Source organism: Numenius arquata, chromosome 20, assembly GCF_964106895.1.
Source record: "Numenius arquata chromosome 20, bNumArq3.hap1.1, whole genome shotgun sequence".
Taxonomy (NCBI): Eukaryota; Metazoa; Chordata; class Aves; order Charadriiformes; family Scolopacidae; genus Numenius; species Numenius arquata.
The window spans coordinates 8,365,498-8,386,083 of NC_133595.1; the positions used below are offsets into that span (position 1 = coordinate 8,365,498).

General features: G+C 51.2%; 3 protein-coding genes across 3 annotated transcripts; 1 reads left to right on the forward strand and 2 right to left on the reverse strand.

The window, feature by feature from the left end:
• Positions 1 to 728: 728 nt before the first annotated feature.
• LOC141473854 (myo-inositol 2-dehydrogenase-like) lies at positions 729 to 8,630 on the reverse strand. The gene is made up of 9 exons (XM_074161458.1): positions 8,380 to 8,630; positions 7,696 to 8,235; positions 6,640 to 6,710; positions 6,044 to 6,152; positions 5,331 to 5,461; positions 4,926 to 5,033; positions 3,848 to 3,966; positions 2,965 to 3,121; positions 729 to 2,194 (listed from the first exon to the last, which is right to left on the reverse strand). The coding sequence occupies exons 1-9, from the start codon at positions 8,628 to 8,630 to the stop codon at positions 2,046 to 2,048; spliced, it is 1,635 nt and encodes a 544-aa protein (XP_074017559.1). The 3' UTR covers positions 729 to 2,045.
• A 63-nt stretch (positions 8,631 to 8,693) lies between these two features.
• Positions 8,694 to 14,109, forward strand: CCDC27 (coiled-coil domain containing 27). The gene is made up of 6 exons (XM_074161620.1): positions 8,694 to 9,009; positions 9,503 to 9,633; positions 9,776 to 9,853; positions 10,139 to 10,351; positions 11,226 to 11,330; positions 11,453 to 14,109. Exons 1-6 carry the CDS (start codon positions 8,859 to 8,861, stop codon positions 11,615 to 11,617), a joined length of 843 nt encoding a protein of 280 aa, XP_074017721.1. The 5' UTR covers positions 8,694 to 8,858; the 3' UTR covers positions 11,618 to 14,109.
• On the reverse strand, positions 11,958 to 17,556 carry LRRC47 (leucine rich repeat containing 47). The gene is made up of 7 exons (XM_074161619.1): positions 16,891 to 17,556; positions 16,234 to 16,680; positions 15,384 to 15,500; positions 14,956 to 15,071; positions 14,638 to 14,740; positions 14,150 to 14,239; positions 11,958 to 13,208 (listed from the first exon to the last, which is right to left on the reverse strand). Exons 1-7 carry the CDS (start codon positions 17,554 to 17,556, stop codon positions 12,981 to 12,983), a joined length of 1,767 nt encoding a protein of 588 aa, XP_074017720.1. The 3' UTR covers positions 11,958 to 12,980.
• Between the last annotated feature and the right edge of the window lie 3,030 nt (positions 17,557 to 20,586).

The following is a 20,586-nucleotide window of genomic DNA, read 5'->3' on the forward strand; positions in this document are numbered from 1 at the left end:
GGAGCTGGGAGACCCCTGACAGAACCCTGGACCCTCAAACCAGTAGAGCCAAAGAGTCCCAGCTACAACGTTCAGGGCTCACCTGGGAGATGAGCCTTCTCCCCCTTCAGGCCGGTGTCAGAAGATCCACCCATGCCATAACAGCAGCCCCGGGGCCAGGTCCTCCCTCTGCCGCCCTCCTCTTGGTGCCCAGGAGCAGCTCCGAGGCCGGGGGGAGCAGGAGGTGGCCTCTCCCTGCAGTGACAGGAGCCACCGGTGCCAGCGCAGCCTCCTCCGGGCCATTCTGCCCCCCACACCGCACCCATGGGGACCCCGACTCCCTCGGGCTGCTCAACTGTGAACCTATGTCCTGCGATAACGGCTAATTAAAACGGCTAATTAAAGCACTTCAATGCTTTAAAGGTTTTGAAACAACCATTCACATTCTCCACGCTAACCAAGGCTTCCTTGGGCAGGACTGACTGATACCCTCCGACGAGCTACGAGTGGTGGTTTTTGTAATGTTATCTTTGGAAAATGTGTTATTTTTATAGCTGTGGTTTCTCTTTTTTTTTTTTTCCCTGTAAGACAATAAAATCCCAGCACCTGGCAATGAAAGTCTCCCTTATCTTGCGGGGAAAGTGCCCTCCTGTCCCAGCCTCAAAGCCTAAAAACCTCAAAGGGCCCGGACTGGCTTTGCTCCATCGAGCAACCACGAAGGTAGAGACTGAAAACAGAGAAGGAAATCGATAGCAATCTTTATCGCTAAGACAAAGGTTTTCTGAGTTCCAAAAATTACACCGTTAAAAACAATTTCCACGAGAGAACTCTCTTCAGTTATAAACGTCACCGCTATTTCTAGCTTTAGTAATATATTATTGCATATGCAGGAACTGGAAATTGATTGAACTAAGGTGTCTCACGAGAAGTGTTGTTTATAGACTAACACTCAAGGCAAGACCGTTATTTTAATACAATAAAAAAAAAAAAGCTTTCAACTATCTTGAAAACTGGCGCGTGAGACACAGACAAGAGCAGCCAGATCTGTCCGTCTGCCATCAGCCCAACAATAAAAAGGTACAAAGAACCTGGTTAAAAGCAGACTCGCCCGTTGTCAAAGGCACTATCTTTTCCTGTGGTGTCTATTCCACATCTGCTGGACTGTAAAAAAAAAAAAATTACCTTTAAAATACATCATCGGATTCTCTTCCTACACTCAGAGAACGTGATTATTAGTTCAATTTTGCTACTAAAAGGTTAACATACAACATTGGCATTTAAGCGAGGAAAGGAACAGCCCCTTGACAGCTACTGAACGACCCGCCCGGCGGCCGCCTGTCTCGGGAACAGACCTTGTACGGGGTCCTTGCCCAAACTCACAGCCCACGCTGGGAAAAACTCCTTCATGATGCAGTGTTCACTGCTGAAACGCCCCAGCACGTTGCTCCTCTACAGAATAGCCTTAATTTATAGCCTCACTAGGAAGTCTCTCCTCCCTCTAACGTCAGGGCTCCCTCTCTGCTTTCTCATTTCCCCACAACTCAAGAAAATGAGATCAGAACTTCTGGTGAAAAAGATTTAGAAGGCCCAGGAGCAGGTTCAGCAGAGAAGCCACATTCCTGCCTGTACTGAGGGGAAATGAGCACGGACCAGAGGGATGCTCCCGTGGTTTTTTGGAGCATTACATCTCGCTTGCAGAGCTGCCGGGAAAGCCGCCCGCTTGCCCTGCTCCCGTCAAGGCTGGTGATGGTCTGGCACCACCTCACCACGGCCCCAGGAGCACCGCTCTTCTCCTGGGAAAATGGAGCTCCAGGGCCAGCAGAGCCCTCCAGGGCTGGACAAAACTGCCCTGAATTTCTCGAGGGCTCTGGCTGAGGCACTAAGAAACACCCACAGCCCCAGTGCCCAGCACTTCCTGGCTCAAAACGCCTCCATCTTCTGGGCATTTCCGGCAGAAACGTCCAAACCGCAAGTCTTATCGTAGGGTTACAGCGGAGACATCACCAGGTGGGAAGAGCTCACTGTAGCACAACGTTGTCCTTCACCTCAGGACACAGCAGCGCGTGTCACAGGATCTCAGTCTTGATTACAGCCGAGTCTATCGCTTCGTTGCGCAAGTCGACAGCAGACCCGTTCCTCCAGGACTGCTCCGCAGCCGCAGCGACCTGGATCGTCCAGAGAAACTGCTCTTTGGTTACCACGGGGGGTTCTGTGCCTGCAGGGACAGGAACAAAGCGCTGGATGAAACACGGGTTTCATCTCTGCCTTTCGGCACGTCGCTGCCCACCACGGTGTCCCCCTTCAGCTCCCAAACCTCAGAGGGGGGCCTCAGAGTTTAACGAAAAACGTTCATCCTCCTCTTCCTTCCTGTCCTGTGACTAAAATCCTGTATTTCTGCCAATGCAGCCAGCAGGACAGAAATATTTTTACTCCTTCTGGGCAGCCAGGCCTTGAGATGAGGGTCTCCTCGCTGTTAGAAAAGGCTGTTTTCTCCACAAATCCCAGTAAGGTCCAACGTAATTTTCCCTCCCAATTTTCTTCTCAGAACACTCCACCCCTCGCCCATCTCACTGATGTAAAAGCGAGAGAAGCAGCGCACCCCCTGAAGCCGAGTCGCTCCTTTCCATTTGTTCAGCTGTTGGCACAGCCACAGAAGGACCAGCTCCGGTGGGGACTGGGGGCTCCACGTGGGGTTTCACCCACCTGCAGGCACCGTCCTGCTCCTCCCGCACCTACCGAGGACACCGGCGCTTCTCAGCCCACGAAACTGTGTCTGCTTACAGGGAGCTCGCTCATCACCCGCTCATCGCTGCCTTAAACTTAACCACGGTGAATCTCAGCCCTAGCTTTCCACCTACTCATTTCTTTTTGGGGTTTCAGATACAAAGACCAAACTGCAATTGCTGTTGGAACAGCTCCCGAGGGAAGTTTTCACTCCAAGCAAATCCAAAGCAACGCCAGGGATTAGTGTCAGCTTCCTCCTACCTTTCAGGGTTCTCAGGAAGTGTCGGAAGAGCTCCCTGTGTGCCTCCCTGTAGCGGTCAGCTTGGGTCTGGGAGTATATGGGTACCGAAGTGCCCTGCTCCAAAATCCCCAGAGGATTCCGATTATCCACCCGTAACGTTCCTTGAGAACCATGAACCTGCAGGGAGGCAGCATGCAGGAGAGAGAACGTTTTTAGGTTATCGTGCTTTCGGTCCTAAAAACCTGGCTGCTCTATAGAAGCCCCAGGTTGTACAATCAAGAAAGAAGTAGCTTTTAAAATTAGGAGTTACAACCGGCACAGCCCCTCGGATGGGTCAGACGTGACAGAAAACACCAGGTACGTGCTGTACTACAGTGGCTTCCACTTAAGTGATACCTCCACTTTGATTTCTTCACCTGAGCAAAGCTCCTTTGTTAAGTATTTAACAGCTCTGACTCCCCAAATCCAGCCCACGCATCTGTTATCATTCATGACTTTAGGAATTTACAGACAATTTGCCTTTGAGCTTACGCTTTTCTTCCCCTTTAATATCCTTAACCCTTGGCTTGGCCATAGGCCTAACAACACCCTGCAAAGACAATAAACAAACCGTGTGACAACATTTCAGCCAACTCCTGCTCCAGTGTGATGGCACACAGCTTATACCCCCAACAGAATGCGTGTGGACAGAGGCAAAATTGGGGTAACAAGAGAGAAAGCGGGTAGTGGACTAAACAAACACAAGGAATCCAGTTCTGCCGAGGTGCAGGGGTGCTTGTGAAACGCGCTCACAGGCGTGTTGCACAGGGCACAAGACACATGTCGCCAGGCGAACACGGGCAGGGTGAGGCTTGTGCCAGACCGTGGGGTCGTGACAGACTGGACTGAGAAGCAGGAAGGCACCTCTAGTCTCTGGTCACAGCTCCTGGTGCAGTGCTGGCTGATGTCCAAAGTAACGATGGCTCCGCTGGGAAACTTCATGCTGATCGCTACCGCGTCTGCATCTTTCAAGCAGGCCATGTCTGAGGGACAAAACAGGCACTCACTCACACCGGGAACAGCAAACCTGCAAGTACTATGACTAAAAAGGGCTCTTCTCCCTCCAAGAGGTGACGCTGGCTCTACGATACCTTCAAACAGGAAGCATCGGTGACAGCAAAGCGCTTTCTGCCACGTAGGGCAGCTGGTTTCCTTCACCGGCGCTTCTGATGGGGAACACCAGCCCCTGGGCCTGAGCTCCCCCTGCCCGAGAGGAGGCTCCCACTTCTTCCTCCAAACACATCTGCCTGTGCCGCTCATTATAACCGCGATGAGGCGACGGCCAGTGGGCAGCCGGAGGGAGGCAGATGGTACAAAACCCGCCCTGGGGCACTGTGTTTGATGCATTTCAGCGCTTTACCGCAGACTGTAGCGTTGCACACTCCGCCTTCCAACAGCGCCCAGCCAAGACTGGCGGCAGCTGCAATTACCTTAATTAAAACTTTGCATTTCCATTTGAAAAATAGCAGCTTCTGGTAACCCAGAGCGTGCCCATCAGCTTCACCCAACCCAGAGTAAATTCCCATCTTTAACTGTGCCGGGATCACCAGGAAAGTGCCAGAGAAATCAGAGAAAGCAAAGCACTGGAAGAGACTGCACTGACTTCCTCCTGAGCACAAAGTTTGGCTTGTTATTTTCTACGCTTTGCTTTTCACATGGCAAACTGAATATCCCTCCGTTGCCACACAGAGCAGAGTTCAGCCACACTTCTTACAGCAACCGCTTCACATCAGCAGGGAACCGGCAAAATTCAGAAATCATCCCTAAATACCCACAACAACTTCTTGGGAAACTTGCCTTCTATTTCACTAGACTATTTTTGCAACTGTTCAATGGCAGAACAATTTGTCACGGCTACCCATGCTCTCATATGCTCTTCCTTCCCAATTTTAGCACTGAAGCCCAGAGGTACTCAATAAACTATCAAAAGACTTATTCTTACCTGCACAGAATGCGTGCCCCAGTGAAAATATTGTATCTGGTGCACTCTCTCCCAATAACAAACTGACGATATCGATATCGTGCACAGCAGCATTATAAAAAATTCCACCTGGAAGAAGCAAAACTGGGCATTAAGGTCTCCACATTTAAAACCCCCAGTCACTGTACATTGCTGAACAGCACTGAGATCGATATGAAAAGCCCCCTACATCAAAGAAACTCATACTAAAAGCAAACAGAAAAATGTAACAAAAATAAAAAGATTGGTAAAGAAAATGCTCCTCAGAAGAAAGCCCACACAGCTTAAGGCTACACCAACAGAGAGGACTTTCCACCAGAACATGGGGCAAGATACATTTCCAGTTCCATTTTCCAGTTTGAGAAGGAAGTTTCCAGCAGGAAGTACCTGCTGTTTTGAGGAAGCTCAGAGGCGCCGCTGGGTAGACGCTGCTGGTGGTCGATATGCGGTGGATCCTCCCCAGCGCCCGGCTGTCGCGGACTTTCTTGCACAAGAACTGCAGCGCAGGGTCAAAGCGCCTTCGGAGAGAGAGGGGGGCTCTGTTCAGCATTTGGAAGAGGAGGAGGTCACCCCGGCCCCTGCTACCGCTGCGGCGTGAGCCCCAACGATGGCAGCCAGCGGCGGGAGCGGGACAGGAACCTCACCGGACAGACGGGGTCAGACACAGCTTTATAAGTTATTATTTTGTATGAACTTGGCTTCTTGCAAACGAGTCTCAGATCAGCACTTGTGAAGACTTAAGGTAACAACTTGAATGAAGAAATTGCAAAGCCTCCGAAGGGCTGCAGAGATGTGGACCCCAACTGCCCTTGGCCATTCTAAAAAACCCCAGAGCTTTCACACCTTGAAAGCTTCATCCTTTGAGTTCCACTACATCCATTCAAGTGGGCATTATTTTAATCTCATGACAGCTAGATTTTATCTCCATTAAGCATGAAGAATTAATCCAACCCAATTAACTCCCAGGTGAACAATGTTAACAAGCAGCAGCGAAACTAAGTTTATTTGAGGACAAACTCAGGAAAGCCTGAGGAGCCAATGCTACTTTCAGGCACATGCTTCTTATCAAGTATAAATGAGAAGAAAAATGCTGGTCTTACTTGTAGAATCCACACACCAATGGTCTTCCACACCTGTCAGCCTCATCAAAACAAGCTTCTGCCGTTTGCCTGTCAAAACTGGGCAGCCTCTCGCAAAACACACCTTTTCCTGTGCAAAACGGAACAGAGAGCAGGACTGAAGGCAAGACACAGTCTGCACAAAATGCTTCTTTCTTGCAGTAACATACAGATGTCATCACAGTCTAGAAATTACGTTTGATGAAACCGCACCATGGCTTTTTATTTGCTGATGCCACAAACTCTCCCTTGGCCCCCAGCTGTGGTTTTACCACCCCAAGAAGCGCCACTGCTTTGACACTCAGCTTTGCTTTAAGTCCTACTGGTATTTCGAGGACCAGACACTCCGCACGGCTGTACTGGGAACCAGCACACAACAAACTCCATTGGTGTTAAGCCATTAACATCACTGGACTCATTTCTCTTTAATTACGTGATTAGATAGTCTGCACAGCCCCAGGGACACTGCTGAAAGGAGAAAGCATTCACATTTAAAGCGCCGAGCAAGGACACAAGGTCTGCCTCAATGTGTGCTACTGACTACAGATAAAAGCTGGGTTTGCAGCCGTTCCTCTTACCCGCTCGTAGAGCATCTATTACAATCTCGGAGGCTTCTTCGGGCGGTGAACAAATAATGGCTCCAGAGACTCTGCAGGAATCAAAAGAAAGACCTTCAGTGAAGACAGGGCTTTCACCAGAATAAACAATGCTCAAAAGCTCCTTTCAGTTAAGAGTTATTTTTCTAATCGCTGCCTTAAACTTGGAGGAAGAGTTTAAAAAAAAAGACATAAAATCCCATTGCTCTGGAAGAGCACGTTGTGTTATAAAAGGAACTCGGTACCTGTTTGCAAGGCTGAAACATGGGATGACAGATACAGGTTAAAATCACAAGTGGCACCATGGAATTGCATTGCTTTTCCTGCATCTTTAAGGAAAAAGTCTTTTAAAGGTGTCTTTTGAAAGCAAGTTAAATCCTGTGAGTTAATGCATACAGTGGAATTTAAAGTATTTATGCGGTAGAGCTGCTGCACAAGTGACGGGTACATCTTCCCTTATTATCATTCTTGTTTCTAATATCAAATCCATCTTTCTTAACAGCTGCGTTTCACTTCTGCAATGATACTTAAAATAGCATTCTGAGAACTGACTGTAACCACATCACTAGGTGTTACTCGTTCAGTTGAACTGTGAAGCAAAATGCCACAATCTTTGCTATTTACAGCAATCCTGGCTTATCTCAGTTACAAAAGAGCCTCCTCCGTCAGCCAGCTGCTCCGAGGCAGCCAAACCGGCAGGCAGCAGGAAAGCGTGTTGTTTATTGCTCTATGGGAATAGAGGAAAACAAAGATATTTTTTATATTTCTTAACAAAGCTGCCTGCAACTAAACTCCTCTGCGTTTCCATCGATTCTGAGCACGTGAGCCGAGCTAAGCTTCCCAGGGACTTCTGAAGCATCTGTGACGTACTACGTAAGGCTTAGCCGGCAACGGCCCCTCGGTCTCGCTCCGTTCCCACACACGGGGCCGGACAAGCACGGTCTGGGTCCACTGCGGCACAGCGGGATTATCCGGAGAGGGGAAAGCAAGGCTCGCGGCAGGGAAGGAGCACGCACGGGAGCTAGTGGTGGACAGTACCGCTGATCGTTGAGCGCGATATCGGCGTCCTGCTGCCGCAGCACCCTGGTGCCAGCCAGGAACTCGGCGCCAAAGGCACACTCCACCTCCTCCAGCTGATCCTCCACAATATAAAGCAGGCAGCAGCCGTTTTCCTCCATCAGGGTTTGAAACAAGGCTTTATTAACAAGCCCTATGCCAAAGAGGGCGAGGCCGACGCCGCTGCCGTGCCGTACAGTGGGTGCTGGGCTGTCGGAGGCCTCAGGGGCAGCCCCTCTTTGGCCAGCCTGCTTTGAGGGGGCAGGCGCGATCCTCATGCGGAAGGTGGCAGGCGCCGAGGGGCGGCTGGCGGAGGTGGAGGGCGTCGGGTCTTCCTGGGGGGTGACAGTGCTCGTCGGGGAGCTGGTGACGATGGGGTGGTGGGGAACCAACGGCTTGTGGTAGGAGGGTGGCGAGGGGACGATGGCGCTGGTGCCGGCGAGGATGAAGGAGGGTTGGGAGAGCAGGGAGGGCGCGTCGAGCTGCAGGGGCAGGCCGCCACCGCCATCCGCACCTGCAGAGCTGGGCGAGACAGAGGGATGGGGTGAGCCCCCGCCGCTCCCCCTGGCCCAGCGAGGGCCGAAGGCCCCGCGGTTCCTCCCTGCTCCAACACCGGCAGCCGAACCGCCGTGCGCCGGGCAGGGAGCGGCGGGGCCGGGCACTCACAGGAGCAGCGGGGCCCGCAGGCCGTGCTGGCGGAGGAGGCGGCGGTTGCGGTAGTGGCGGCCGGAGGAGAGGTGCTCGAGGATGCGGTCGCGGCGGACCCGCATGGGCAGCTGGCAGGAGGTGCAGTACAGCGTCTCCACCACCACCGCCGCCTCCCCGCCGCCGCCGCCGCGCTCCAGGAGGTGCCGCTTCACCGCCAGCTCCGAGAACTCGGCCGCGTAGTCGTGCAGCGTCTTCTTCTTCCGCCCCATGGCGGCGGCCCGGCCCGCCCCGGAAGCGGAAGTCGAGGTGCGGCCGCCGCCGCCGTTGCCTGGCAACCGGATGCGGCCCGGCCCCGCTCCCCGCCACGGCGGGGGGAACCCACCGCGCTGGGCCCGGCCTCTGACAGCGCCGGGAGAGGGGAGCGATCGTCCCCCCGGGCGGACACCGCCGCCTCCGCTCTCTCCACAGGAGCGCTGGCCCCTCTCCGCAGCGCGGCCATGGAAGGAGCGAGCCCGGACGTGGCGGCCTCCGGCGGCGCCGGTGCCCGCGGGGTCCCGCAGGGGCCAAGGCTGGCCGAGGGGCTGAACGCCGGCCCGGATCTCCGAGAGGAGCTGCAGAAGGCAAAGCACGACTACAACATGGCCGCAGGTACCTGGGGAAGGTGCCCAAAAACATGCCGTTGATCAAGTTCGTCTTCTGCCATTCTGCTCCTTTCACCGAGGAAAAAAAAACGGAGGTTAGGGTGCGGTGAGGGCAAAGCCTGCTCTCCACTGCTGCTGACAGAGTGAGGGTGAAAGGCCGCTTGTTTTGAAACCACATTCCCTCTCGCCTTCGAAGTGAGCGGCAGGGAAAGCCCCGAGCAGCATCACCCACTGCTGCTTCAGCACTTCCTAACAGGCCCCGCCAGTCCTCAGAGCGGCTCCTACCTCACACACCGCAGTTAAGTTTAACATATATCACAGCAAAGCACTACTAAATGCATTATCAACCAGCGTCACTGCGGCTACAGCGTTAATGTCACCCAGGGCCTATACTGGGACAGATACAACAGCAGCTTTGCTCAGGCTTTACCTCAAAAAGGAACCAGGAAGCTTTCGGCAGGAATTGGGTTTGCTTAACACTTGTACTCCCAACTTTCCAGGTGCCATCTCTTCCTTGCACAGACAACTGGAGGTCCAAGAATCCCAGCTTCGGAGAATCAAATCTGAAAAGGAAATGCTCCAAAAGAAGCTCAGAGAGCAGGAAAATCAGCTACAAGCCATGGCTACCAAGGTACCGCCCCGAGAGCACGGTCGCCATCCTCGTTAGGAGCTGGCAGCGGGGAATTCGGGCTCTATGCACCGGTTCCCCTCCTCACAGACAGGAGCTGCACCTCCCAACTGCAAAACTCAAGTGTCACGTATTTTCTCCTAAGATTTGCAATCTGAGAGACGAACGGAAACATGACGAAATGATGATGGCAATAGAGGAGGAGAACTGCAGGCTTCAACAGGTAAATTTGCTGCACAGCCATTAAAGAAAATCCCACTTTTAGCTGCTTAGTTGTGCTTGGTTTAGATTTGGGGGAGTTTACCACATTAAAAAAAACCCAAAAAACCTATTCAATCCAGTAGTTTTAGAGAAAATGCCAATAATGGTTAGCAGTACTGGAGGGCTGTTGGTCTTTAGGCTCTGCCCAGAAAACGTGAGGAGTGTTTGGACCAGATACTGGGAAGCTGCGTCCGAGCCTGCTCCCTTCCTTCCCCGCTAGAATGGTTGGATTTCTGGATCTCCCCAGGTTGTCACAGAACAAGAATCCAAGCTGGCCGAGCAGAACCAGCTGCTCTGTGAGTTACAGGAGACCGTCAGCCAGCTTCGGGCTGAGGTCCTGAGCAGCCGGTGCCGCATCCGGGAGCAGCAACAGGCACAGGAGGAGATCCAGAGCCAAGCCCAGACACTGCAGCACCGGGAGCTGCAAACCAGAGTGGCCCTCGAATGCATCACCAGCAGGGTAAGTGCAGCCTCCCTCCCTTCTCTTGCCTCTCTCCCGGGAGATGCCTCAACCATTTCACACAGAGAATCCGAAAGCTCGGAGAGGTTCTTGGGGCGGGAGATGCACCATGGCACTGCAGTCCTTCGCTCTCAGGGCCCGGCTTCCCTTTGCAGCCACGGGGCCAGAGGAGCAGGGAACTCAGTCTGTTTGCTTCCCAGCTTTTTAGCATGCCCCTATGTCACTGACATAGCAAACAGGCCCTAAATCATAGAACAGAATCATAGAATTGTCTAAGTTGGAAGGGACCTGTAAGATCGTCGAGTCCAACCATCAACCTGACTGATAAAACCCATCACTAACCCATGTCTCTAAGCACTATGTCAACCCGGCTTTTAAATACCTCCAGGGATGGTGCCTCAACCACTGCCCTGGGCAGCCCATTCCAAGGCTTAATAACCTCTCCCATGTCAAAATTGTTCCTAATATCTGATCTGAACCTCCCCTGGCGCAACTTGAGGCCATTAAATACCAGAAGCCCTTGAGAAACTCGAGTTCACAACAGTTACATCACCAGATTTCCAACATCCTTCCAGACTTAAAGTCACAGATACCACCTTAGAGCCATGTCCCACAGGCACACGTGCCTGGTAGCAAGCACGGAGCCCAATACCTGGGTAAGGAACTTAACTCACCCAGAAACACATCGTTATCCCAGTACTTGCAGTGAAGCCCAGTCCAACCACCTGTCACTGCACCTAAAGGGACCTTCCATTTCATCATTCACTGGTTCTTTGTCCAAATCTGACAGCGCAGTCTCTGTAAATCCATGCAAATGCCAAGGAATTGTGTAAAAAGACTAAAACTACCTATTTCTTTCCTCTTTTATCAAAAGTTTGAAAGGTATCGAAGCAAAATCATCCAGGCTACGTTCAGTATGGCAGGCAGCAAGCCCCCCCAGGCCGAGGTGACGGACGAGGAGGTGCTGGAGGCAATGCAGGTACGTGGCTCTTTCCGGCTCTGCTTCCATCAAGGGCAAAGGACGGATGAGGTGAGAGACCACCCTGCAGTGCTGCCGTCTGCCTAATGCTTTCCACCCCTTTACATATCCCTCATTTTCAGAAAATCATTAACGAACGGACAGAGTTCCATCAGATGCTGAAACAGAAAGGCATCAAGGTCCCATCGCTCCACAGCATCGACACATCTACTTTGTCACCTGCCAGCACTAAGGGGAGGAGGAAGAGTCCCGTAAGGTATCTTTCACCACCTGAAAAGCAGCCCTAATGGCGGAGTCAAAAACGTCACCAACCTCAGGCTCCTGTTCCTTGGGTTTCAGACGGCGACATTACTAACAAATTGAACTAATTTTACTAAAATCAAGTGCTGCGGGAATATCTAATTCAATGGTTTAAACTGTCTCAGAGCACAATTCACTGTAAATCACTGGTCTGTAGAAATACTTGACTTCACAGGGAAGCTTGAAGCACTACTAAGGACTTTTTGGCTGCAGGTAGCTAGAAAACATTAAATCACCACTTTTGCAGTACACAATAGCTGCTTTGGCAAGTTTGTATGGTTACTCGACTGGAAAATTCACCAACACCAAAACAAGTGACAGTGACATACGACAGCAAGAACTGTTTTATTTTTCCATTCAATATGCAAGGCCCAACACATGGACGTATTTGACATGGTATCTGGAAGGTCAGTTAGAGCTCTGTAGAATTTTTAACAGAAAAAAAGCCAATCTGCAGGTCACCCGAGCTCATGGGGAGGTTTGCATCCATACAGGTAGCAGCCCCGATGTAAAAGTCACCCAGAGATTGCAAGAAAGGGAGCTCTGGCAGCGTCGATGGAAGGCAGTGTTGGCCTTTGAGCACAACTGAACCACATGAGCAAGAATAAATTCAGTCCTGGATGGACAGTGACCCAACGGGTGCACAATGAGGTCACTACACCTTGTATTTCCACCAGGATGGACGATGGCCCTAAAACCAACTGGGACACACAAACCCCTGCAGTCAATTCAACCGACTCCACTTAAAAATGGAAGCTGCATTAATGCCTGAATACAGAAACCGTCACTTCAAAACTCATTCCCCAAGTTCTGACAGCAACTAAAGTTTTCACAATTACTCCAGATAAAAAAAGTGATGCAGACTGAGGTGCTGGCGAAGCAGTTCTGCACTCTGTGCTCAGTACCGGTACACACAGCGCCTCGCTGAGTCTCAATGCTCTCACCTCCCGGATCCTGCAGTTTAGCTGCCAAAATAATAACCCCGCTGAAACACAGCAGGAAGAAACCGTGATCTGGCAGGAGAATACAACTGCACTCCTTTTATAACTGCTAAGATGTCATAATGGTTTGCTCTACTGGTTAATGCATTCTGACTTCCAATACCTTCTCTAAGTTTGTATCTGAAGACGCCATTATCTACCGAGTCAGAACTCCGATGATTTTCTGTTAAGGCTGGAAGAAGGCAATACTCCTCACCGTAGCTGGATCAGACTTGGCAGTTTGTATACACCCAGGCAGGATGCACCGAATCTCTTCTGTAAAAAACCCAGACCACCTCACTGCGTACGACTTGCATTGCTGAATATGGAAAAAAAATAAATGGAGTAATTTTCTGAGCTTTGGCAGCTGCTAACGTATTACAGTCAGAAGAGAGGAAACGGTGGTCAAGTCAGTTTTTGAAGGATAAAGTACTTTCAAGTTTCCATCTGTGTCCACCACGCGAACCTGCTCCACTACCAGCGGCTGCGTGTTCTGGCTGGGGTTCAAATTCACTGGTCCACAAAGAGCATCAGATTCGTTATCCGAGCCCGAGTCTTCCTTATTTTCCAAAGTAATTCTGTTCAGTTCTGCAATTTTCTGTTAAAATCAAAATACAGAAAACAAGATTAATTCTGCAGCTAAGCCCTCTGAGCAACTCCAAGTTGCTTCCAAGGTGTGGATCCGTCCAGGCTGTGGAGGAACATCTGCACGAAAACATTCTTCAGTGGGTTAGAATCAGGAAACCGAAAGGCCTTTTGATGTTCTCACTCCTGGGCTCTCCAGGAGGTCCCACTCCTTCTGAGCAATTTAAGTTTTTTTGCATTTGACCAGGCCCAAGTTCTGTGTTAAAGCACTGGATTCTGAGCGAAAAGAGCCTGCTGTAGGATCAGCACCGAGGAGTTTGCTTTTGGTCCATTTGAAATTGTCTCTGTTACCACCTTGTGTAACTACACAAATCAGCTACCCCTCACCAGCGTGTTCCAAAGGTCACATTAACTGGACAAGATAAAATACACTTACCTTGCAAACCACTGAACAGCTACTACCCTGTACTTACCTTATACCAAGTTTTAAACCCTCTCACCACAGAAGCTTTTATTAAAGCATGTTGAACGGCATTTAATGAGACTGTCCTGCTGCTAATAAAGCATCTGAAAGATAATTCTGTACTAATGACAGGACCCAGCAAGCTAGTTTTCAGGCAGGCTCAGGTGAGGAATCTCCCTAAAAGAATTTATTGGCAGCACCTGAAGCCGTAAGATCACTAACAAGGGGCAGGGTTGAAAGTCAAAGCATGCATTTCCAGTTGTGGTAACACAACATTATTTACCCTGGAGAGTTCTGAGGTCTGACAGTCAGGACACAAGAATGTAAAACCCTTTTGTGATATGGCAAGAATGGAATAGTAAGTGAAAGAGAGGGAATAATAACACTACTAAAATAAAAACGTCTGTATTCTTCTCAATACGTGTGAGCAATAAAAATTCTGTTAAGCAGCACACTGAGAATAGGCAGAATTATTTAACCGGACTGCTTACCAGAATTAGTGTGTCCATGACGTCTTTGCATATCTGTAAACTGGTGTCGCTGGTCACTTCCAGAAACAGATCCCGGGTGTCTTTTCTGATCTGTAAGAATTTCACAGGTAAAGCGGTAAGGAATGCGATCACACTCACCCATGGTCACTCGGCAACGTGGCCATACACAGAGCGAGTGACAAGCTCTCATTCAGTTCCACCGCAGGCAAAGTCCTGCCTTTCCCTACAAGTCAAAAACCAGATTCTTGCCCTTCAGAAAAGCCCTGGTGCCTTTGGAACAGCCTGCCAGAGCTGTGCAGATTTCCAAGGGTAAAAATATAACTGCAAGATCCATCTCACTCTGACAGTCCAGCAGAGAAGATTCAGGCTCTGCAGATTTATATTGGGAATGCAATCACACGTTTCACCGAACCGCGTGTATAAATATCTCTCAGTAGAAAGAAACACTGCTTAATCCTGATTAACGTATTTCCACTACCAGGCAGTACCTTTGTTTTCTCGCTATTGGTTATTGGTGGGAAAGAAATCACCACGCCTTCGGCATCCACCAGACACGGGTAGTTATCTTTGCCATCCAGTAACTGGAGATACCTGCCGAGAGACACACAGCAGCAGCCAAGTGAGCAACTGAAAGCACTCGGTGTTTCTCATCTCAACCCCCAATGCTCGTGTGGGGTTCGTTAGCCCCATCGCCGTTACACATTCACAATACACCTCAGCACACGTTCTCCGGTGCTGTTTTTCCCTACGAGTGTATGTTACCAAACTTCACCGAAGAAAAACCAAGAAGAGGTCAGAACACTGACTTGTGCAATCCAGAAACGTTCTGGCGCTTCTTCTGCTTCCTCTGCTCCTCAGCTTCCAACTGGAGCTGGCGGAGAAGGTCCTTTGCCTTGATCTCCTTTCGGCCCAGGGGCGTTACCTGCACCATATGAGGAAACAAACATTTGAATTCCAGAGGGACTCAAACACCGGGGTTATTAAAACTCTCCTGTAGCCAAGTCCATAATTAAACCCACGCTTCTGTGTGCCCTCGTTCCTAACACCCTGTTCGAGCAGCCTTTGTTACAGCAGAATATCAAGAAAATTAGTACAACTTCTACGTTAAAGTTCCTCAAATTAGTTTTCTATGGTCTATGGGGTAAGAAAAAAAAAAAAATTCTTTCTGTTCTCTAGAGTTCCAGAAAGCAAAAGGGAAGAAAGAGGAAAGGCCCATTGATGCCACCGGCCCTACCTTCAGCTCATCGGGGGGCTGAACATCATAGAGCAGGGGACCTTTGATCAGCTGCAGGTCGTGGGTGGCGATTGTGGCTGCTGTCCGCTTCTCACAGATGTCTTCGTGCAGCTTAGTCTAAAAGAAAGAATGCCATCAAATATACCAACAATATCAACGTGATTTATTCCTCCTGGGGTTCAGACTCTTCTATATTTAGTGTTTGTAGCGTTATCAGCGACTTGAGTTAACACTTCTGCATTAAACGGAGCCCTTCCCTTCACCTGTGAGATAATTTTATCAGAATTACAAACGAAAGGTGAAGGCAGTGAAGCACAGCACACGGCGCGTTTCCCTACTGGGAGATAAACAGTTTTAAATCAGAAAACAATCACAAATATACGAGTCTCGTAATCGGAAAGAAGCCAATGCCGGCCCTCTCACGGGCAGGGGCAGTGGGAACGGCTGTGGTTACGGTGCCTGGGCTGGAAGGTTTGGGGTAGGGATGGTTTTAGCTCAGATGAGGGAACCTGGAGCCAAACCAGGGCATTTCTACCATGGGTGAGGGTTGATTAGTGGTTCTCAACAGGTCCCACAGCACTAACAAGCTGTTGTTACAGAGGCAACGCAAACGCACGTGCGTTCATCGCCCTCTCATGGCAATATCTGAGCTACGAGGTTCTTCATGAAAACCAGTTTTGCTTATTATGGCCTGAGGAGGCAGCACAGCTATCCCTCACTGCCCGCTGGGTGACGGGCTCACCCTCAATTCCAGACACTTCTCTGCTGGAAGGAGTCTAGGACGGTCCATTTCCTACTCTGCTAACAACACTCCCGTTGCAAACGAGTAACACAAGACCTCAGCGCTTACCTGCGCAGACAGGAACCTCTTCAGAGCATTTCCCGGCTTCAAGTTGACTCCCTTCAGCACGCAGCACACAATGAAGGCTCGAACATCTTTGACGCCTGGGCTCGCTTTGACCACCAAGGGCGCTGGGTTTTCAGAGATGTGCAGCACCTTCACCAGCAGCTTGCTCACCTCCTCCAGCTCGTCCTGCTCCCCGTCCCCGCCATCCTTCTTCTGCTGCTTCTCCCTCTTCTTCTTCCTGGCCTCCTCTCTGCCGCTCTCGGCTTTCCCCTTCCCGCGGCCGCCGGCCCGCAGGTACTCTAGGATGGCCTTCATCTGGCAGCTGTTGACCATCTTCTCCAGCCGCTTGTCCTTCAGCTGGTTGCCCCTGAAGTTTGCTTCCTTCAGGCGGGGGCAGTCGGCCAGGGCGGCGGGCAGCTCACGCAGCTGGTTGTTGCCCACGTCCAGGCTCTAGAGGAGACAAGAGATGGGCATCAGTGGTGATGGTGGGGATGGGGGTCAGGGTGGGTGGGGGTCAGTGGTGATGGTGGGGATGGGGGTCAGGGTGGGGGGATGGTGGGGATGGTGGGGATGGGGGTCAGGGTGGGGATGGGGGTCAGGGAGGGTGGGGATGGGGGTCAGGGAGGGTGGGGATGGGGGTCAGGGTGGGTGGGCTCCCACCTTGAGTGCCGGCAGGGCAGCGATGTCGGCGCCCAGCTCCTCCACCTGGTTGTCGGCCGCCTCCAGCCGGCTGAGGAGCGGGAAGGGCCCGCCGGGGAGGGCGGCCCCGCTGCCGGCGGGGGGCAGGAGCCCTCCGGGCAGCACCCGCAGCCGGTTCCCGGAGAGCAGCAGCGCCTGGAGCTGCGGGGCGGCGCGGGCCAGCCCCGGGCCCAGCTCCCGCAGCCGGTTCCCGCTCAGGTTGAGGCTGCGCAGCTGCGGGAAGGCCGGGGCCGCCGCCGCCTCCTCCTCCTCCTCCGCCGTCCCCGCTCCCCCCAGCGCGGCGGGCAGCGCCTCCAGCCCGTTCCCGGAGAGGTCGAGGAGGCGGAGGGCCGGCAGCGTCCCCCCCAGCCCCGCGCCCAGCCCGGCGGGGCCCAGCGCGTTGTCCCGCAGCACCAGCGTGTGGAGGGCGGGCAGGGCGGCGGCCAGCCCCGGGCCCAGCTCCCGCAGCGCCGCGCACCCGCTCAGCTCCAGCGACTGCAGCAGCGGCAGCGCCAGCAGCGCCGCCGGCAGCCGCCCCCCGCCCGCCGCCACCCGCTCCGCCACCGCCGCCCCCGCCAGCGACAGCTCCCGCCGCCGCTCCCGCCCCGCCGCCTCCAGCTCCGGCCAGGCCGCCGCCGCCGCCGCCATGGCGCTCCCCGGCCCGGCCCGGCCCGCCGCCGCGCAAGGCCCGCCCCGGTCCGCCCCGCCCCGGGCTGGAGCCACCGACCGGGAATAAAGCGGGATCCGCTCCGCCCGATGGCGCGGAAAGCGACACCTCTTAAGGCCAAAACCCCGGGATCACGGAATCACCTGTAAGAGCATCGAGTCCCACCATCAACCTGACTGATAAAACCCATCACTAACCCGTGTCTCCAAGCTCTATGCCGACCCGGCTTTCGAATCCCTCCAGGGATGGTGCCTCAACCACCGCCCTGGGCAGCCCCTTCCGATGTGCAATAACCCCTTCCGTGTCAAAATTGTTCCTAATATCCCATCTGAACCTCCCCTGGCGCAACTTGAGGCCGTTTCCTCTTGTCCCATGGCCTGTTCCTTGGGAGAAGAGACCGACCACCCCCGGCTACCCCCTCCTTTCAGGTAGATCTCATCACTGGGGGGCACGGTACGGATAAACCACGATTCCTCCCCACCCTGTACCCATTTCTGCTCTAACAGCTGGAAAACGCAGAGGTACCGCCCAAACTCACTAAACAATTTTATTAAGTAAGTGCAATATGAACAACATACAGGTTTAACATCAGTGACTTTTTCCTCTTGAAACGACAGCAATAAAATCTCTAGGATTTAAATACCTTCTCTGCTTTATCCAGTACTTAGGAACCGCGTAATCTACACAAGGGCTCTCTCGAGCGGTGGAACTCCAAGCAGCGGCTGGAGATGGGATGGATTCCGCTCGCAGGGACGCTGGCCGCTCTTGGGGCATCTCTGCAGTGTACATGGATGAAAACAATGCGGTTGACATTCAGGTAGAGGATGGAAAAAGAGATGAGACATAAAAAAAGCCCATGACACAGGGACGACAGTCTGTTCCTCCTTTAATAACGATGTACCCTCATTCTGGTTGAAGTTTTCCAGTCTCACAGCTGGGAGAACGTGTTTCCATCAGCCAGACCTCCGCCCGTGCAACAGCTTTACTCCACAACACTTCACTCCAGACTCCAGCCCACAGGGACAAACGTCACCGTGTTTGTCACACCACTGTTTCAGTTGCCACCACAGAAAACGGGGTTTTTTTATGAACTGAATGGAAGCCGTCCAGTGAGCTCATCCTTTAAAATCGACACCTGGTACCGCTACGTGCAAAGAAGGTCCTTCCACATCCTAAAAAATTTTACATTTTCTCACCTCTAAGTTGTTACCATTGAGTAGTTAAATATTATCTTTATATCTCACTTTAGAAGCACATTTTTTTAGTCTAAAGGTACCCAGCAATCTCACTGAATGTTACACACGCTAAAATACTTCACCAATTTCTCTAAAATGTTGTTAAAAAGCGAGTCTGGATTTGAAAAAAAAAAAAAAAAAAATTACAAAGCCCTAAGTTGCAGGAATCTCCTACAGGACAGCCTCTTGCAGTGAAAAAGCTGCAGCATTATTGCACGGGTCCCTACAGCATAATCCCTGCGCCCGGCGCCGGAGCCAAGAGAAAGGCAGCGACCGCAGAGAGAGGAGCACCAGGAGCTGCCCAAGGGAAAACGCTGCCTGAAAGGGCATCTCACACGGCTCCAGCCCTCCTGCCAGCACCGGGAAACACCACCCTGGCTAGAAATAATAGCGTTTGTGGGGTTTGGGGATTTTTTGGTTGTTTTGGTTTGGTTTGTTGTGTTAATTTTATTTATTTATTTTTAAAAAGCCCATGTTTAAAAAGGTTGTCCCATCACGTTATAAAACAGAAAGCACACATCCTGCTACATGCAGGATTTAAGTGAGTATTTTAAGTACACTTGACTTGACTGGCTTTAAAAGCTACGGCTGAGGAGCAACGCAGAGCTGTATTTACCGACTCCATTACTGACTGCATCGGCCAAGGCAAAATACATGGAGGACCTTTGCAAATGGGGGTTTTTTCACTAAATTTACACAGTGGGAATCTCACAGTTTTATGTCCTAAAGGCAAAAATGCTCTGGGCAGCAGCTCAGGAGCCTGCAGCCCACTGCATGGGCTAATAATCTCTGAGGAAAAGCAACGGTGATTTTCTTGCATAAGGAATCAGGTTCCCAAATAGGAACCCGTGTCACTAAAGCAGAAATAAAAATACTTAAATATTTGTTAATATATATATTTTCCTAATGTATATATATTTATTAATATATATATATTTACAGGAGTTAAAGAAATGATCTATATAAAGACTTTCAAAATACAGGTGCCCCGGTCTACCTGTAAAATTCCTCAGCTTGTAGACAGGCTGCACACGAATATAAAAACTGCGCATTACAAAATCAGTGCTCTATATACAAAATATCACACATTCACTCTGTGGTAGCAAAAAAAACCCCCAATCCCCAAACTTCTACTTCTATTACCACGATCGCTCATTCTTGTACCTGTGTGGACATCGAGGTGGGACCAATTAATTCTACCCTGGGAAGCCATTGCCCGAACGTTCCAAGTAAAACCGTGAGGATCGTTGCTTTGGGTACAAAGCGTCACACGTGGTGTCTTAACAGAATTTGTTCTTTTTGAAGCTATTAAATGGTGCCATGCTGCAGTCTATGGATGTTTATTTTAATCAAGATCTTACTAGAGAAACAGTGTTAAAGCTGGCTTTAGAAGCAAGCGGAAAACTACACTAGAGCAGGGAAAAAGGTCTAAATTTATTAATTCAAGCTTTTCAGGGCCCTGCTAAGATTTTTTTCCTTTCTTTAAGGGGCCGTATCTTGGGGATGTATTTCAGAATTAACTGTGAGATTTTAAAACACAACTTTAGTTTTTGCAGTGGCTCCACCCATACCCACTCTCGCTACACACCAAACGGGACACCTGCGGTTCGGTTTAACCCCCCTGTCAAGAGGACTAATAAGTATAATAAGGACTAATAAGGCACTTGGTGCTCAGCACGAGGGGCCACGCCAACGGCTATTTCATGGTGCTCCCTACGTGCTGGCCCATCACACGGCAACAGCCAGCCCTCACGCTCTTTATTTGGTGCCAATTCT

What these genes read in the sequence shown, in the direction of transcription:
- LRRC47 (XM_074161619.1), bottom strand. Translation starts at nt 17,556, where the DNA reads ATGGCGGCGGCGGCGGCGGCCTGGCCGGAGCTGGAGGCGGCGGGGCGG. An exon ending in AGAGGTTCCTGTCTGCGCAG is followed by an intron (nt 15,501 to 16,233) that starts GTAAGCGCTGAG and finishes TCTTTCTTTTAG; the next exon opens with ACTAAGCTGCACGAAGACAT. An exon ending in TCATGGACACACTAATTCTG is followed by an intron (nt 13,209 to 14,149) that starts GTAAGCAGTCCG and finishes TGATTTTAACAG; the next exon opens with AAAATTGCAGAACTGAACAG.
- CCDC27 (XM_074161620.1), top strand. Translation starts at nt 8,859, where the DNA reads ATGGAAGGAGCGAGCCCGGACGTGGCGGCCTCCGGCGGCGCCGGTGCC. An exon ending in AGAACTGCAGGCTTCAACAG is followed by an intron (nt 9,854 to 10,138) that starts GTAAATTTGCTG and finishes GGATCTCCCCAG; the next exon opens with GTTGTCACAGAACAAGAATC. An exon ending in AGGTGCTGGAGGCAATGCAG is followed by an intron (nt 11,331 to 11,452) that starts GTACGTGGCTCT and finishes CCTCATTTTCAG; the next exon opens with AAAATCATTAACGAACGGAC.
- LOC141473854 (XM_074161458.1), bottom strand. Translation starts at nt 8,630, where the DNA reads ATGGGGCGGAAGAAGAAGACGCTGCACGACTACGCGGCCGAGTTCTCG. An exon ending in AATAGATGCTCTACGAGCGG is followed by an intron (nt 6,153 to 6,639) that starts GTAAGAGGAACG and finishes CGTTTTGCACAG; the next exon opens with GAAAAGGTGTGTTTTGCGAG. An exon ending in GGGGCACGCATTCTGTGCAG is followed by an intron (nt 3,967 to 4,925) that starts GTAAGAATAAGT and finishes TTTGTCCCTCAG; the next exon opens with ACATGGCCTGCTTGAAAGAT.